The 20135-nt window shown below is 39.7% G+C and overlaps 1 protein-coding gene across 2 annotated transcripts; it reads right to left on the bottom strand.

Annotated features, from left to right (window-relative positions):
* Nucleotides 1-1967: 1967 nt before the first annotated feature.
* On the bottom strand, nucleotides 1968-18571 carry LOC135524248 (GTPase KRas). 2 transcript variants are annotated; one of them, XM_064951617.1, is made up of 6 exons: nucleotides 18322-18571; nucleotides 8986-9103; nucleotides 8209-8387; nucleotides 7750-7909; nucleotides 5731-5855; nucleotides 4692-4781 (listed from the first exon to the last, which is right to left on the bottom strand). In XM_064951617.1, the coding sequence occupies exons 2-5, from the start codon at nucleotides 9094-9096 to the stop codon at nucleotides 5736-5738; spliced, it is 570 nt and encodes a 189-aa protein (XP_064807689.1). In that variant the 5' UTR covers nucleotides 9097-9103; nucleotides 18322-18571; the 3' UTR covers nucleotides 4692-4781; nucleotides 5731-5735. The 2 variants fall into 2 exon arrangements, with proteins under 2 accessions (XP_064807690.1, XP_064807689.1); XM_064951618.1 differs by lacking the exon at nucleotides 5731-5855 and having other exon boundaries at nucleotides 1968-4781.
* Between the last annotated feature and the right edge of the window lie 1564 nt (nucleotides 18572-20135).

The following is a 20135-nucleotide window of genomic DNA, read 5'->3' as shown; positions in this document are numbered from 1 at the left end:
GATTAACATACTGTTATATAGTTGGTGTCCTTATAGAATGTGCAATATGCAAATGACAGTCAGTCTGAGGGCTCTATTCACTGGTGACACTTTATGCTCTGACTGTGAGCCTGTCAGATACAGCAGTTAGGAAAACAGTGGCCCCTGCTGGCAAAACCCCTGACATGACAGCAGCCTGGCAGAGCTACACGACTCCAACCCTAAATAACTATTCATATATTGTACAGTTAATCCACAGTCCCACACACATGCATCTTCATGTTATACATGTTTGCTAATATGTCAATCAAACTAATATACTGTATCCCAGCCAGCATGATAAACTAGCCGTCTGAGGGTTTTGTGTATACAGTGCTTCTATCCAAACCAGACTCATGATCAAGCATCCCTAACTAACAGCTCCCTTGTGTTCATAAATAACGATAGAATAGCACACAACTCCACCAAGGAATGTGTGAGTGTATGGGACTTTAGATAGATAGTCCAATAGGTCTATAGCATTGCATTACGAACTGGCAAACAGCACCAAAATAACAATTACTTAGACACAGATACGGTGCTTCATAAAGTATTCACACCACTTGCCTTTTTCCACATTTTGTGTTACAGCCTGAATTAGATTTGTTTTGTCACTGGCCTACACACAATAGCCCATGATGTCAATGTGGAATTATGTTTACTTTATTCTTTCACTAATTAACTAAAAATGAAAGCTGAAATGTCTTGAGTCAATAAGTAGTCAACTCTTGTGTTATGGCAAGCCAAAAATAGGTTTGCTCAAATAATAGTGTCAATTAGGTTAGTATTGTGGAGTAACAATGTTGTTGATCCATCCTCAGGTTTCTCCGATCACAGCCATTAAACTCTAACTATTTTAAAGTCACCTTTGGCCTCAGGGTGAAATCCCTGAGTCTTTCCTCTCCGGCAACTGAGTTAGGAAGGAAGCCTGTATCTTTGTAGTGACTTGGTGTATTGATACACCATCCAAAGTGTAATTAATAACTTCACCATGCTCATAGGGATATTTTATTTTTTCATCTACCAATAGGTAACCTTATTTGCAGGGCATTGGAGAACCTCCCTGTTCTTTGTGGTTATATCCGTGTTTGGAATTCACTGCTTGACTGATGGACCTTACAGATAATTGTTAAGAGTGAAAAGAAAGAAGCCTGTACATTATACAAATATTCCAAAACATACATCCTGTTTGCAAGGCACTAAAGTAATACTGCAAAAAATGTGGCAAAGAAATTCACTTTTTGTCCTGAATACAAAGTGTTAGGTCTGTGGCAAATTCAATAAAGCAGAGTACCACTCTCCATATTTTCAAGCATAGTGGTGGCTGCATCCTGTTATGGGTAGGTTTGTAAGGACTGGGGAGTTTTTCAGGATAAACAAAACAGAATGGAGCTAAAACACAGGCAAAAATCATAGAGGAAAACCTGGTTTCCACCAGACACAGGGAGATTAACTTACCTTCCAGCAGGACAATAACCTAAAACACAAGGCCAAATCTACACTGAAGTTGCTTACCAAGAAGATATTGGATGTTCCTGAGTGCACTAGTTACAATTTACTTAAATCTGCTTGAAAAATTAAGACCTGAAAATGGTTGTCTAGCAATGATTAATAACCAATTTGACCGAGCTTAGAGATTTTTAAAAACAATGAGCAAAAGAGATTTACCCAGAAAGACACAAATTTAATCGCAACCAAAGGTGATCGTAAAATGTATTGACTCAGGATGTTGAATAGTTATCTAATCAAGAGTGTTTTATTTTTCATTAATCTTTTACAAACGTTTGAATTTTTCTTCAACTTTGACAGGGCATTTTGTGTAAATCGTTGACAAAAACTGACAATTAAATCCATTTTAATCCCACTTTGTAAGAACAATCTGTGGAAAACATCAAGGGGTGTGAATACTTTTAGAAGTCACTATGAGCAATGAAAACAGGGCCAATTCCTCTTAATTGTTTTGTCTTTATTACACATTAAATAGGAGTGGTGAGATTCATGGCAAAAAAAGACAGATTTGGGATCAGATCACCACTCTACACAGTGACCAAAGAGAGCTCTCTATGGATGTGTTCAACAGTGGTCATTCATTCACTCCCCTAGACCCAGTCACTCTCCCAAGTCCCATCATACACAAAAGAGATAGTACTGAAAACTCCATTAAAGCAACATTCATTTAGACACACCAAAGAAATGAAGCACAATTTACAAAATGTGTACCTTTCAGTATAACAACTATACAAAAAGGTTGTTAAAATACGATCCAGGTATAAATGCTACTTCTTTTTCAGAAATCAGCAGTTGGCACGCAAAATAAAAGGGAGGGGGAACATTTTGGTAGAATTACTTTTTGTGATACAGTATTGTTAACACAATGGCGTCCTATAATCAAAATGTGCTAACAGTTCAGATCTAACTTTAGGAACAAAAAGGAGGTAATAAAATTGGGCCAAAAAAAAGCATAAATCCTAAATAAATGTATTGTATATTATGTTTCACTTTAGAATCTCATTCCTCTCAAACAGCAGAGTTTGTAGCAGTTGAACAGACGTGGCAAAGAAGCCTAATGCAGTCTCGGCTCACATGTATCCCGCGGCTATCTGACTGAAGCACCCGATGCAAGCACAAAAGGCAATGTGTAAGAAGCCTCAAGGTAAAACCCTGGTTTTAAGGTTGTGAAATAACGCTGAAAAAAACAACTTTTCCGTGTTTTTATAAATGAACACGTTTTTTTCCTCTAAAAATGAATTTAATGGTAATTGCCTCATTTACAGACCTCAGCTCCAGTTACATCACAAGGAAGCAATAACCTTTGTAAGGAATACATTTGACAAAGATTATTGGACTGGACCAGTCATTTGACTTGAAACACAGCCCAGCAAAACCCACTCAACACCTTCCCACCCAAGCTCTAACCAAAAAATCTAACTTAGCGAGGAAGAATGAGAAATTTATATGAACAATACATTTTTGAACACTCTTTGCATGACAACGATTCTACGGGGGTGCATCTTTTATAGAAGTAAAACAAAACAACAAAAAAATAGAGAAAGGAAGATCTTTAGTAGGACAAAAAAAAAGGCCTTTAAGATTCTTTGCCTAATCTAGCCAATCCAAAAATAGGAAAGTATGTTTATGGCAGCAATAAGTACAGAGGCTTGGGGAAATGTGCAAGGCATATTCTGTTAGGATCTGATGGGGTATCTTATGTCTCGCATCTGAAGACAGTAACTCACTATTCTTTAAGACAGTTCACCTGAATAACACATATGCATCGTTAGATTACTTGGTTTAAAGTTTAGGTTTAATTTAGGCCTGCTACTTGTTTGCACTCAAAACAATTTGGATGTTACACTGTAACAAGGAAGCCCCAATCTTGATTTACTGGTTGATTAACGAAGAGGTAAAAATGTGTTGAAATCACTTGAAAGGGAAAGGTTTGTCTTTCAAAAACACAGAACACGACACAAAATACACCAATCCTGAGGAGATGAGGGGAATTTCATCACGCAAACAAGATCTCTTGATGAACAATTAACTCATCTTTTAAAACGTTCATGATAAAACTACAGGAGACACTGGATTGTGTAGAGGCGTCTGTATAAGCAACATGCGGTGCCACTGAGCAACACAACATGAGCTGCATGTCCTCTTCAACACTACTGAGAATCTTGCTGTTCTGATACCGATGTAAAAAAAAAAAACATCTATTTTGCGTCATACCTGCCACCTGGAGAGTTTGTTGTTGAAAAGGTTTCCCACCATTTAACAACTGGTTTCTACCCAAAAGATCAGATCAGGTATGGTGAATATAGATTGACTTGAGGCCCGAAACACTATAAAAGCCTATGTGGCCCAACTGGACAGGAGCTCCTCGTTCCTGGCCCTAGTGGCTGTATCAGTATCGTATAGTATTAGTATCACTGTGCCATTCCCCATTGACTAGTAAGAACACATTGCATGCAAAAATGAAAGTCCTGTAGGCAGGAAATCACTACCCACAAATGACAAAAAAGCATTAACAGATTACAACTTAATTAAAATGGCTAACCAGGACATTTTTTAAACTAGATACAGTAGTAAAGTTCACATGCATGTTTCAAGTACAGCATGACATTATTGAATCATATCTAGGAGTTTAAAGTCGGAGGATGGGCATTATTACACAGTGGCCGGGACATTTGGAATTTCCCCCAATCAAGTGTTGGTCCTGCCTCCCAGTTGTTACTCCTTGTCCAATGGAATGGGATTCAACTATTTGGCGCCCCATACTGTTAAGAGCATCTCATGCTCTCCAGCAGAGGGAAAATAAGCTTTTTAGGCTTGCTTTTTCTGTTGTCCAAAATGTCCTACAGTTATGAACTTGGCTGTTGAATAAAGTCCTTTCGTTTTACTGTCTACCATCTCCTAATTGATAATCAACCTATTGGACCAACACTTCTGGGCAACTGGCACTAAACAGAAAGTAAAGCTTATTGGTTTCAAAATAAGAGAAAAAGGCAGAAAAATAGGGTTCATTTCCATATTCAGTATTTTGGGTGCTAAGATAAAGAGGCTAATAATTTAGCGTAATGTACAAAAATGTATTACTTGAACTGTTTTAACATTTTTTTTTTGTCTATCTTGAAAAGGGGGCTGGTCATTATTCACATGAGTATACACTTTGTCTTGGACTTCTTTTTCTTCTTCTTGCCCTCCTTGCTCATCTTCTCCTTGTGTTTTCGGATTTCCCGCACTAATGTGTAAAATGCATCATCGACACCCTGGGGAAAAGAAAAGAAAGTTAAGGTTTGTTTTGAAAACTCTTCTCAAAAACCCTTATGTTCTCATCGTGACTAACATGAAAGCTTGGCCAGATGCAAATGTCTGAAATGGCACCCCTATTCCCCAATATATTGCACTACTTTTGACTATATAGGGAATAGGGTGACAATTTCAGTGTACACGCCTAGTACGTAGACAAACATGCGTTACAAAACTTGCGTTACAAATGTGCTCATTGCATATTGATTCGTTGGTAGGTGGATTTGTGGCATGAGCTGGCCCAGCAGACAACAGCAAGGACAATGGCTACATTAATGATGCCAAAAGAGAGGCAGGGACCAGAAATAACCAGGTCTTTGTCATTCACTGAGCACAACATTGGTTTCCTCTCTGATACAATAGGTGACAAAGTCATTTCAGATTGTGAGATAGAAAGAACAAGACAGCGAAAGAGAGAAAGACAGAAACAAAGGACGTTATGTGCGACGTCAATGCACACAGTTGCCCCAGGACTTCAGTGGAACATCTCCGTGCTGTCATCTTAGTAATCACACTTCCTTAGTCCCCATTCCAAGACTTCATTTCGGCCAAGATTATCACAATCGCCATCGGTTACACAGATCCAATCTTACCTGCTCCCTCGTCTCTCACCACTGATTTGTCTCAGTCGAGCAGATTACAAAATTATCATCACCCACGATAGTATAAACATACCCCACACAGAGATACAGATACCACAGGAGGAGAAACTAAGATGGACGCCTGGTTTCAAGGAGACCCCACAGCAGATCCCAGGAGGTTAGCTTAAATAGGGATGAATCCCACCCACCAAGCAGCAAACATTACCACTTTCCCTGCTCGGTATCACACGGACGACACCCTCCCACACACACCACAAATACACACCTGACGGACGTGAGGGAGGGAGCGCGGATGATACACACTTACCCCTTTCACATCACAACACACTTTTTAAGCTTGACGCAGCGCGGGGTCTTTTCTTCCTTGCTGAGCTTTCTCAGCCGGTACAGCCTGATCTCCCGTACCAGACTGTAAAAGGCCTCCTCCACTCTCTGCAGTGCGAAACACAGCTCTCCTCAGTTAGGGGATAAAGGGACACTGTGGACCCCTCAGTGTTCGGGGATAAAGGGACACTACGTGGACTGTGTTTCCTCACAGTGTTTGAAAACATTAGGAACACCTGCTCTTTCCATGACAGACTAACCAGGTGAATACAGGTGAAATCGATGATCCCTTATTGAAGGGTAGGAGACAGCTAAGAAAATACTTATTTAACCTTTGAGACATGGATTGTCTACGTGTGCCATTCAGATGGTGAATGGGCAAGACAAATGTTTTAAGTGCCTTTGAACAGGGTATGGTAGTATGTGCTAGGCGCACCGGTTTGAGTGTGTCAAGAACTGCAATGCTGCTGGGGTTCACACGCAACAGTATTCGGTGTGTATCAAGAATGGTCCACCACCCAAACTGTGGAAAAAAGCATTGGAGTCAACATGAGCCAGCATCCCTGTGGAACGCTTGACAACTTGTAGAGTCCATGCCCTGATTAATTGAGGCCGTTCTGAGGGCAAAGGTGGGTGCAACTCAGTGTTAGGAAGGTGATCCTAATGTTTTGTACACTCAGTGTATTGACATTCTATGTCAACTAAGTCTACATTTAGCTGTGTATAGGGCTGATGTATAAATCGGAGGATGCATTTTTTTTTATACAGTTTAAAACAATGAATCATTTAACCTCACAGGGGAATGACAGGTACAAACGTGTGTGTTTTATTTGTGATTTCAGTATAAGAGCAACACCAGGAAGCCGGGCGATTCAACCATCGGAGGAGTGAGCTGGAAGAGACCAATCAGCGGCCCCAGAAGGAGTTGTGATTGAACCGATGCAAAAAGAGCAGAAGGTTCACCGACTGACAAATCGCCACATACATCACAGCACCAGCCAGACACGCACCACTGAAGCCAAGCCAGCAGCCACATAATCAAACAGACAATAGTGCACCATACAGCACACAATCATTTCCCACTGTCCATTAAGCATGATTATCACACCGCCACAAAACAATTACCGACAATTTCCCCTCTGTCGTGACGATTCAGTGACAAAGATTGACTGATTTGTTGATTAAAACAATGCCAGATCGATTATGGAGTCTCTAATGGTGAAAGAAAGACTCATTTCCATGACAGAGGAGCATGCACGGACACAGCAATTCATAAATCAAGAATTCAATTAAGCAAAGGGACTTTAATTATGTACAGTACATTACCCGATACGTTTCCAAGCACCATTTAGAAACAGAGCACATATAACGATTGATACCAACGCAAATCAAAAAGGCAGCTCGGGAGTCAAAAGAGGACCACAGCATTTTGTGAGATTGAAGTGGCCATGATTGTAAAATGCCATCGCAAGGACACCTGACACAGCTGGTAAGAAGTAATCTTGCTACAATAAAGAAAATTGATCTGTGGAGAAAATGGTTGAATGGCTGCTGTGTTCACGCCAGCAAATACCCTCGAAGCGTCAAGCTACAAGGGCTCGATTTACTAAGGTGCAAAGTTACACCCGGTGCAAAGTTAGGACCGTTTTTTTCTCTCTCCCAAGATGAAATGGAACAAAAATATTAGATAAAAGGTTGTGAGACATTAAGGTGAAGCGCACATTTCAGCGTATTAAAAGTTATCCCACATAAAAAAAATTAAACGAGTAAATTTTTCACCTGTTTTAGTAATCTGTCTCAAATCTGTCTTTAACTAGATATGGAGTAAAGCTAATGTAGCCGGGAAATGCAGACTGAATCGCGCTACATTTCACTTTACTGAATTCAGTCTGGTTTCCAGGCTAGCCAATAGCCGTCATGTTAAAAACCAAGGTCATAGTTGCTGTTTGAGCCATGGCTGTGTCCACACAGCCCACTAGAGCTTGTTGTCTCCGTCCCTCACCTGTCTGGTTTTGGCCGAGGTCTCAATGAAGGGGATGCCGTAGCTGCGCGCCAAGTCCTGAGCTTGTTTGGTGTCCACCGTCCGGGACGGCAGGTCACACTTGTTTCCCACCAGCACCATGGGCACGTCTTCCGAGTCTTTCACCCGCTTGATCTGCTCTCTGGTGAACAAAGATGACAGGGAAGGCAAGGGTTAAATACCAGTGAAATGCTTTGGTCATCCAAAGTATGGAATGGACTCCTTTTTGAGGTTATTGATTTCACACACAACCTGGTTAAAGGGTTGGTGAAAGAGTGGATGTTGGCTTTGACACAGTTGACAGGAAGGATATGGTTGGCACAACTGTGTCTGCTTGGAAACAGATGCATCTACAGTCCGATGGTTTAACTATAGTCCGGCTTACCGCCATCAGTGCAATCGGCAGTAGAACTTCAGATGTTGTGGCAGAACCTAGCTCACCTATAGTGGTGGATGTCCTCGAAGGACTTGGTGTTGTTGATGGCGAAGACACAGAGGAAGCCCTCCCCTGTCCTCATGTACTGGTCCCTCATGGCGCTGTACTCCTCCTGACCTGCAGTGTCCAGGATGTCCAGCAGACACGTCTCCCCGTCAATCACCACCTGCTTCCTGTATGAGTCCTGAAGGAGGGAGCAAGAAAGAGAGAGATGGATGGTTCAGGACTGTACACCTATGAATGAGCACATATTCATAGGTGTCCAGTCTACCCGACTCGGGCTCTGAAATCCTCTATGTAACTATATGGTCATAGACTGCTCATCTGACAAAGTTCCAAAGGAAATACAACAGTATTGGAATTAAAGAGAATGGATGGGATGACCAGGTAAGTGAGACTATATGTGCACTAAGAAATGCATTCAGTCTTCAAGCAGTCATAAATTGATTAGCTTCCAGAGTAATAATTTCAGACATGTCAAACTTCATCACGTAGCCACCTACAAATGTTAAACTAACTGAATGACACCATGTTGCGGATATTATATTCATACATTCAAATAACAGAATCAGGAGCCACATTTTTACTTGCATTTGCACACAATTTCTTTGCATATTCTGATTGCAGTTACTTTTCACGAAGCTCTGAGCAGTCCTCTGTGCAGGCTGAGCAGCAGCCACAAAAAAATGTACACAACTTTTTTTTCAAAGGAACTTTTGGTCCTGACGCCCAGGCATGCCTTGTAGTAAAAGACACGTGGTTGTACTGAAACAACTTTTTACCTCGATGGTGGGGTCATATTCATCCACAAAGTGGTTCTGGATGAGCTGGATGGTGAGCGCGCTCTTGCCCACACCTCCTGCCCCCACCACCACCAGCTTGTATTCGGTCATCGTTCACCTGTGGGACAGAAGACACAGGAATTCAGTGAATATAAAAATAAACATTTCATGAGCTACACACCAACTATCGACTCAACAAGAAAGTCACATATATAGGGTTGCAGAATTCCAGTATCCTTCCAAAAATGCCCATGTTTTCCAGTTGGAAGATTCCTGGAATTTTTTTTGCCACACACACACACACACACACACACACACACACACACAGAATAAAGCTGATATTAACTATTTCTTCACAGCCATCTGGTCAAGTTGTATTCATTCCTTATCAGTTAAGCTACTCTAAAGTGCTTGTGTGCACAGAGCCCGCCAAATGCAAAATTAGATTTTGTCCCGATTGTCTCCACATTGCCTTTCATTTGCAACAATGACCATCCTGTGTGTCTAGAGCTGCAGGGAATGCATACAATCACAGATCTCTGTGGATACAGGAATGTTTACATTCTATTCAATTTCATCCTGCGATGTCAGAGAAAATGGAACGAGAGGACCTAATGTCCTCTACTATTTTATCATAACATAGTTTAAAATGGGCTTATCAACAAGAAGGAGAAGATATGTAAAACCATGAAAGTGATTTTTGGAATTCTGCAAAGATAGTCTGCGTAATTTACCCTATTACATTGATATTGTAGGACACAAGCAAGGTTCTCACACATAAAATGACGACATCATTAATTAACATCGTTTGAACAGAATTTACTGTTACAATTCCCTCAAACATCATCCCCATAAATGTTGCTCGTAAATCTTCCTGTATCACAAATTCAATAGTCAGTTGTGAGTAACAGCTCTACAATGGGATCTGGCAGTAGACACACATGATGTTACTTTACGACCCCAGAAATAACAAGCAACAGGGAGGCACACACTGCTATCCAGACAGTTATGTTACAAAATGTTTTTTTAAAACACTTGTTCTCAGTTGAGGCTGACATTTAACTCAATGAGTAGCATCTCAAAATACAAAAGGAAATAGAGTCACCAAATCACCTAGTAATTTCTGATTTTAAAAAACATACCAACAAAATAGACTGTCCAATCGATGATACGAATCATGGATGCTATATTAGACAATCAGTGATGAACACAACACGACCGTACAGTATGTTAACAATACTGTACATTATGTCCGATACCCAGCACCTATGATCCAAATGAGAGCGAGGAGCTGAGCACTGGTACCTTTGGTTATGGAATTGTATTATTATCTAATGAAAAATCGTTGTCCACATTTAATTTTCCTCGGCCAATACCACACGCAAGTAACATAATTGATACTCGGACGTCTTACTTTCAAACCTATCAACAAAAACCATTGATTTCAAAAGTTGAAGAAACCATACAGCTCTATGCACAAGGACTACTTCACAATTTACACAGAGCATTTCACAAAAACATTTACTGGAAGTACTGTGTAGATGCAATGTTTGGTAACAGAATTACGATATAATTTCCCTGTTAATTTTTATGTGATGATGTTTTCCAAAAATATAAATATCTTCCACGTAATTAAGATTAAAATATGTCCGTAGAAAGAGTGGGGTGTCAGCTATGACATGATACAATATTTGTTACAGTTAGGGTAACGGAATAACATCATGGGTCCCTGATCTGTACTATACAGAAAAGCATAATGTATATGATTGTCATTCTCTTCATGGTGATGTATCCTGAATAGGTACACAAAAAGGTAGAAATATGCAAAAATCATCCTTTCATATCCTGGCTATTATTGTAATGAGCTCCGCCCCCAAAACAAGACCAAATTTGGTTGAAATCAGACCGGACCAAATCTGAACAAATCATTGACGTCAACGTTTCACAATTTCGGACACAGTACAGCACAGAAGAGCACAGTACAGGACATCACAGTACAGAAGAGCACAGTACAGGACATCACAGAAGAGCACAGTACAGGACATCACAGTACAGGACATCACAGTAGAGGACATCACAGTAGAGGACATCACAGTACAGCAGAGAAGAGAAGAGCACAGTACAGGACATCACAGTACAGCACAGAAGAGCACAGTACAGGGCATCACAGAAGAGCACAGTACAGGACATCACAGTACAGGACATCACAGTACAGCACAGAAGAGCACAGTACAGGGCATCACAGGACATCACAGTACAGCACAGATGAGCACAGTACAGGACATCACAGTACAGCACAGAAGAGCACAGTACAGGGCAGCACAGAAGAGCACAGTACAGGGCATCACAGGACATCACAGAAGAGCACAGTACAGGACATCACAGTACAGCACATCACAGTACAGCACAGAAGAGCACAGTACAGGACAGTACAGGACATCACAGTACAGCACAGAAGAGCGCAGTACAGGACATCACAGTACAGCACAGAACATCACAGTTGAGTTCAGTACAGTACATGGATTCTACAGTATGTACTCTACTTTTCTTCACTATACTGTGCAATCTTGTGAAACAGAAGTTTATGATTGGTTCAGATTTGGTCCGTTCACAAATCATGGACGTCTCTGTTTGTACCAAATCAAGGCCAGTCAGAAACCGAAAAACAAACTCTGTGGACATTCAAATCACGACCAGGGCAGACTGACCAAATTTAAACTACGTTTCAAAGTCCATGGATGTCCTGTGTCAGTCTGCGTGGATACGAGTTACAATAAATGGAAAGAGGGGGCTCATGGGTGTCGATCAGTAAGAGCCGGGAGAAGTAACCTACTGATTCAAGGGGTTCTTAATTTGTACTATTTTCTACATTATAGAATAATAGTGAAGACATCAAAACTATGAAGTAACACATATGGAATCATGAATTAACAACAAAAAGTGTTAATTCAAAATATATTCATAATTTGAGATTCTTCAAAGTTGCCACCCTTTGCCTTGACGACAGCTTTGCACACTCTTTGCATTCTCTCAACCGGCTACATGAGGGTCTGTCAAAGCAGAAAATTTCAAGAAATCTTAAAGTTTCTTCAAGTGCAGTCACAAAAACCATCAAGGCTATGATGAAAGCTGCTCTCATGAGAACCGCCACAGGAAAGGAAGACCCAGAGTTACCTCTGCTGCAGAGAGTAAGTTCATTAGATTTACCAGCCTCCGAAAATCGGCAATTAACTGAACCTCAGTTTGCCGCCCAAATAAATGCTTCTCAGAGTTCAAGTAACAGACATCATCTGTTCGGAGGAGACTGCATGAAATCAGGCCTTCATGGTCAAATTACTGCAAAGAAACCACTACTAAAGGACACCAATAAGAAAAATACACTTGCGTGGGCCAAGAAACATGAGCAATGGACATTAGACCGGTGGAAATCTGTCCTTTGGTCTGATGAGTCCAAATTTGAGATTTCTGTTTTCCAACCGACGTGTCTTTGTGAGACACGTAGAGTAGGTGAACTGATATTCTCAACATGTGCGGTTCCCACCGTGAAGCATGGAGGAGGTGGTGTGATGGTGCTTTGCTGGTGACACTGTCTGGTTTATTTAGAAATCAAGGCACAATTAATCAGCTTGGCGACTACAGCATTCTGCAGTGACACGCCATCCCATCTGGTTTGCGCTTAGTGGGACTATCATTTGTTTTCAACAGGACAATGAAAAATGAAGAAAAACCCTTGAATGAGTAGGTGTGTCCAAACTTTAGACTGATACTATATAAGGCAGAGGATGACTATTTGAAGAATCTCAAAAATAAAATAATATATTTTGATTAACAATTTTTTTGGTTACTACATGATTCCATAGGTGTTATTTCATAGTTTTGATGTCATCACTATTATTTTACAATGTAGAAAATATTACAAATAAAGAAAAACCCTTGAGTATGAGAAGGTGTTCTAAACTTTTGTCCGGTAGTGTATGAGGGCGAGCGAGCGAGGGCTTGTTCAGACTGTTTTCACCCGCTCGCTTTGACCACAAAGAGAAAAAAAACAGTATGCCAGAACATAACAGTATGCCAGTGGAAGGGAGGACAGTAGCACAACTGTGGTTTGTGACTACTATGATTTCACATTGTAGCCAATTCAATTGCAGTAAACTCTTGTTACAAATTTCTGTAAATCTGTTACAGATTTGCCATCAGAATTACAAGTTTTAATCACTTAATTCATAAACATTGATTTCAGTAAAAACCCTAACTCATTGGTAGGTCTACCTTTACTTGTTACTTCTGTGAACTTTCATTATCTTCCCTCCTATTGAAGGAGAGAAATTAGAAAATATCTTAAGGATGGGTTTTTTGGTAATGGAATTACAAGGCACGAGGCAATGTTTCTTAAACTTAATGGCAAATAATTTCTCCATTACTAAATATACAGTTGAATTCAGACGTTTACATACACTTAGGTTGGAGTCATTAAAACTCGTTTTTCTACCACTGCACAAATTTCTTGTTAACAAACTATAGTTTTGGCAAGTCAGTTAGGACAGAATACTTTGTGCATGACAAGTAATTTTTCCAACAATTGTTTACAGACAGATTATTTCACTTATAATTTTATACTTAAACATATAATATAATTCACAGTTCCAGTGGGTCAGAAGTTTACACTAAGTTGACTGTGCCTTTAAACAGCTTGGAAATTATGTAATGGCTTTAGAAGCTTCTGATAGGCTAATTGACAAAATTTGATGGATCACCTGTGGATGTATTTAAAGGCATACCTTCAAACGCAGTGCCTCTGAAAAATCAAAAGAAATTAGCCAAGACCCTAGAAAAACAAATGTCGACCTCCACAAGTCTGGTTCATCCTTGGGAGCAATTTCCAAACACCTGAAGGTACCACGTTCATCTGTACAAACAATAGCACGCAAGTATAAACACCTTGAGACCACACAGCCGTCATACCGCTCAGGAAAGGAGACTTCCAAACACGTTCTGTCTCCTAGAGATGAACGTACTTTGGTGCGAAAAGTGCAAATCAATCCCAGAACAGCAAAGGATCTTGTGAAGATGCTGGAGGAAACAGGTACAAAAGTATCTATATTCACAGTAAAAACAAATCCTATATTGACATAACCTGAAAGGCCGCTCAACAAGGAAGAAGCCGCTGTTCCAAAACCGCCATAAAAAAAGACTACGGTTTGCAAATGCACATGGGGACAAAGATCATACTTTTTGGAGAAATGTCCTCTGGTTTGATGAAACAAAAATAGAACTGTTTGGCCATAATGACCAACATTGTTTGGAGGAAAAAGGGGGAGATTTAAAGCCCCAGAACACCATCCCAACCATGAAGCACGAGGGTGGCAGCATCATGTTGTGGGGGTGCTTTGCTGCAGGAGGGACTGGTGCACTTCACAAAATAGATGGTATCATGAAAAGGAAAATTACGTGGATATATTGAAGCAACACCAAGACATCAGTCAGGAAGTTGAAGCTTGGTCGCAAATGGGTCTTCCAAATGGACAATGACTGCAAGCATACTTCCAAAGTTGTGGCAAAATGGCTTAAGGATAACAAAGTCAAGGTATTGGAGTGGCCATCACAAAGCCCTGACCTCAATCCTATAGAAAATGTGTGGGCAGAATTCAAAAAGCCTGTGCGAGCAAGGAGGCCTGACTCAGTTACACCAGTTCTGTCAGGAGGAATGTGCCAAAATTCATCTAACTTATTGCGGGTAGCTTGTGGAAGGCTACCCAAAATGTTTGACCCAAGTTAAGCAATTTAAAAGGCAATGCTACCAAATACTAATTGACTGCATGTAAACTTCTGACCCGCTGGGAATGTAATGAAAGAAGTAAAAGCTGAAATAAATCATTCTCTCTACTATTATTCTGACATTTCAGATTCTTAAAATAAAGTGGTGATCCTAACTGACCTAAGACAGGGAATTTTTATTCGTATTAAATGTCAGGAATTGTGAAAAGCTGAGTTTAACTGTATTTGGCTAAGGTGTATGTAAACTTCAGACTTCAACTGTAAGTGTTGATATTAGTTGGCAGGGGTCTTTACTTCAACAATATTATGTTTTGATGTATTTCTAATACCTTTTTAGACTTTTTCTGGTAGATGTTTTTTTCAGCTTGTCGCATTCTATGTGAGAAAAACATATTCTTCGACACTCAAAATGCATGCCCAGTCATTGTACAACATTCCTAAAGCAGTCCCGAGAAAACACACCTTAGAAAAAGTCGTTTTGGTGGCCACTGTTTAAAGCGGATCAAAGCTTTCTACTTTCTCAACACCGCAAAATGTGTGAATTGCACCATTTTAAAACCAGAGCTTTTAGCAGCAGCATGGTTTATGCATAGTGCTCACTAATGGTGTTGAAGGCCTAGGAGAAACTGGGGCTAAATGTAACACATCAGGTGTAACAGGTGTAACAGCCTACATTATATTCATAGTACATGATCCTTGGCTGAGTTCCAGTGGAATGTTTTTTGGGGACCTTCAAGCCATCAATATGTTGCTAACTAGCAACAAGATCATGTTTTAGAGTGTGTGATCTAGCTAATGATTAGCCCACTGGGGTAAATGCAGATGTGCAACCCTATGCTGCATCAGTTGGGCTACAGCAGGTGACAATCCTTATTGCCTAAGAGCACACCTGCCTGATAATATGAACCAACATGTTAATGGGTTCATTTCTGGAGGGTGGAAATTATATATGTTTGATGACAACATCATTTAATTTTCATTCATTTCGGAGTAATGTCCTTTTAAAAATTCACCAGAATTGACCTTCTCAAAGTCATTCTACAACAAAAATCATTGTAGGTCCCTCTGTGATCTGTAGTATGCAGTGATTTGCTTTTGACAGTATATATATTCTTTAGGCTAGTATATTATATCAAAGTTTGTGTTTCATAACCTTTTTTAAACTTACCTAAGGTCTACACTCATTTCTGTACTCCCTCGTAAAGGCTTACTATTTCTATTGTAAATGCCATTATAGGCCTAATCATCAGAAACTATGGCCTACCGTGTGAATAAAGATGAATTGTGATTTATCAATTCTCCCACTGACCTAAAATTATTGTACAGTAGGCCTAATAACTAGGCATCCATGCTTGCAATGTTGATGCAATATTGTCAACCCATTTCATATCCTTATACTGCAGGAAATAGAAAGCTTGTTCATGATTGGCTTGTCATGACACCTGTACCGTAATTACCAGTCATCAACAAAGTTGTCATGCCCAATCAAGCACCTCTCCATTAGTTCTGTTTACAAGTTACTGTAAAATACATGCCAATATTGTAGGAAAGTATTGTGAAAGAGTAGACAAATAGCCTATAAAAAAGCCACTGTGTCCATTTTGTGCAGCTTGCCTATTGGCATAATCTGATGTTAGACAAACAGCCATTTTCATTGGTCGTCAACCAAGGCCTAATACTAGCTACTATTGGCATGTATTTAGTGTAACTCATAAAAAAAATCTTCACATTTCACAACATTTTACCATTCTGTCATAAAGAGCACATGTATAAAAAAAATATATATATATATTCCCATTTTAAGAGGAGATATAAAGAAAATGACTACAGTGAGTGTCTATTAAGTGCCAAATAAAGTAGCATGGTTGACCGTAACCAATTCATAGACACCAATTAACTACCTTTAGCACCTATTGACGGTAGTACATGCATCTTCTGGTCGGGGGAGTTTGGTTAGAAGCCCAGACGCTCGTTCTGAACGTTAAAACGCATTGCTCGCGGTACGGTTTTGGAAACATAAGGACCATATTTTTCCTACCAACGAGAAATAATAACAAAAGGTTAAATTTACTACACACCTTTATTGGGTTGATGTTACAGCTCTTGCTTACCGAAAACATAGGTGGCCATCTATGCTAATTAGCTATCTAGAGTGCCCCGAACACCTGTGACCGTAACTGTTGGCACGCACAGCATAAAGTCTGTGCAAAACTGCTACAGTAACTGCATCGGTTTTATTTGAAATATTATTTCTCACTGATATAAAAGACAAAGCGCATATTAGCATGTTTCTAAAACCGTTTCGCAAGCGATGATTATTGACGTTTCTAAATGTTAAAACAGTAAATTGTAGTTCACATGCAGCCAACCTTGGGCGAAGCGAACTGCTGAAAACCCTACGGATAAGAAGAGTTTGAGAGCTAGTTTGACAACTTAATCTTAAATCAGCCATGAATACCCTTGTGACAGTGGGAATGGAAGCTTGTTGTACGCAAAGGAGGGCCAATTGAACGCAAGCTCCACAAAATGTTTTAAATTGTTCAAACATTTCTAGACTGTCTATCAAGGTAAAAGGGTTGACGTTATGCTCGACCTGCTCAATTTTCCACCACAAAACACCAGAAAAATGCCAAAGAGTAAAACCAGCACAGCCGCTATTACACTGATTACATCTTCAATTCTATTTTTTTAAAGGAATAGTTTCTCCATATTAACAGTTAAAGTAACTGTGTTGACCGTTAAATGGAAATAGTTGTTGTACCTTATATGAATCACTAACATTCATGTCAAAGCAACAAAATAACTAAACATAATGATGGTGAAATCTTGGAGAAGTGTTTGGGTGAATTGTGTTAATCTTCCTACAAGTCATGATGCATCTAAGGACATGTCAAAATTCTGAAATGTCTTTATTCACATTAAAAATCCAATTTATAGAATTGTCCATGTGGTCTATATTAAATGAGGGCACCATTTAATAACAGGCCTTTGAAATTAAATATTTATGCCCAATTTAAAAATAACAAAAGTCCAATATCAAAAAGGGACGCAAGAGGCACTCATTTCGTGGAAGGACCCAATTATTTAAATAATACCTGTACATGTGAACTGATGAGTACAACCTTAGATTGGCCTACACCCTAATATTACAACTGTATAAAGTCGAGTTGCCTGTAGCCTACAATTAACTGGAGTAGGTCCACAATTATAGAGAAGCCTAGCATATGCAGAACCCATAACTGTTGTCTTGTGCAAATTTCTTTAGCACAATGGACTGAATGCTATGCGTAAACCCGGTAGAACCTGCAGCATTCATGGGAGAGCGGATGAGTTTGAAGCCGCCATAAATACCGCATAGGTCTGCGCATTAAAGGGCCAGACATTAGGTTAACAATTGGGCGTAGTTTGTATTAACGATACTTTTAGCTGCAATTGCACAGGAAATTATGAAATCATTACAGGTCCAACCCTCAAATTAAGATATAGGCGAGAGGACACAATGTCGCCCCGTATCCATTGTGTAAATTGATACAAGTGTAGTGATCTTTCCAATTGTTTTACCTATAGCGTGTGGAGTTCCGCGTCCGAAGTAGCGACCAAATAAGAAGTCAAGCAGATAATCCTCCTTTTTCACACGATCTCTGCATTTCCTACTTTACACTGAAACGGCCGCATTTGTGTAAATGTATCTTCTTTTAAAAAAGCAGACAAAAGTAAGGACATTAATCGATTTAACTTTCCATTTGATACAGCGTTTGGCCTGCTACTCTCGATTCAGCTGAGGTTGGCCTGACGCGAATATGGGCGGATACCGGGTGCAGCGTCGTACAGTTTACCCAGAAAGCAAAGCAGGGGATTTCAACTGGTTTCGGTGATATCACTACACTAGTTTGGCAATAAACGTTATAAAGACGCTCACTTATTCTCTACCCAATTCACTTTTAGTTTACCTTAATATATTGTTCTGGTGGATGCTTGTGTTGGTAGACTGTGTTTTGAAACGTTTTGGGTCGATGTGTTTTTCACAGATCGGACTGTGATATCTGCGCAAAAATACATCGATCATTATGACAGTGTGAATTGAATTATTCTATCTAGCATCAATATTTCAAGACCTGTCTCTGGGAATAGATAGCCCTCTTCTTCCCAGTGAAGCGGGTACAACAACGGATGAGGGGGGGACCACTATATATAGGCTCTAAATATAACTGGAATGTGCTGTAGGGACGTCATTCCCAAGCAAGGAAATGATTTGGCGATCCCTTTGTCAGTTTTCCTCGGCTTTCACTGGTATACCTTCAGCGCTGAATATGTGCATATAAATAGAAAGTGGGGGGTACAGTACAGTAAGCCCTGTGGTAGAATCAAACAGTTAACGTTAGGCTCAGGGAGGCCAAACAAAGAGACGGTAACCAATTCACACAGGTATACATTTGCATTAGAACAAAATTAAGCATGTGCGTTACAACTATGCAGTTTTATGTTTATTTTTTTGTGTGGGTGTCAGACCGGGGCAGCATTGCGCAAAACAGCTATGGACAGATCCATACCCCTCGCTTCTTGTTATAATTCAAACAATGTATATTCTCAATTTTTAGTGACCAGTGCTTTGTCATACAACCAAATGTATCTGAAAAACTATTTTAGGCACCTAGCCAAGATTAATCATCTTGGTACTAATTACATAGTTATCAAATATTACACCATTCTGGAGACAGTATCCTGCTCACACTTAGTCATTAAAAAATAAATATAATTAAAATGTGAATTTAATATTTAAGTTAGAGGATACAAAGTTTGAGTTTCAGCACTCTCAACCCCTCTGAGAAAAATAATATAACATATCAAATGGATGGACTGAAGCATTTAGACTGGGTTTAGATGGAGCCACGAGGGGTCAGTAGGTATCCATTTATGAGCTCGCAAACAATGCCATTGCCAATGCTCCATCAGCTGTTTTCATTCAGCCTTGTGTGGCATAAAGTATGCTCTGTGCATATTTATTGCTTTATGCTGTAGATTGATATTGAAAACGGTTTGTGGTAGGGATACTTTAAGTAGCTCTTAAATCTATGTATTTACATTGTAGTTACATAAGCAGATATAGTGTAAGTAGCCTCACGTGGTGTAGGAGACATCTTGATTTATGTTTTCTTATCCTCTTAATTTTACATGCTTGAAATGCCACTGTCTGTAAATTCGCCATTTTCTCTCAAATGAATGGTCCACTCAATGACAGAGAAAAGACACTATTTTGTTTTTTGGAATCCTGAGTATGAGGCATGCATTAATCCAATATAAACATGATCAAAACTGTGATGTTTTGCTAAATCACCTTCGCTGATTCCATAGTATACCAAGGGTCTCTACCAATG

Source organism: Oncorhynchus masou, chromosome 31, assembly GCF_036934945.1.
Source record: "Oncorhynchus masou masou isolate Uvic2021 chromosome 31, UVic_Omas_1.1, whole genome shotgun sequence".
NCBI lineage: Eukaryota > Metazoa > Chordata > Actinopteri > Salmoniformes > Salmonidae > Oncorhynchus > Oncorhynchus masou.
This window is presented reverse-complemented; position numbering and strand designations above follow the sequence as displayed.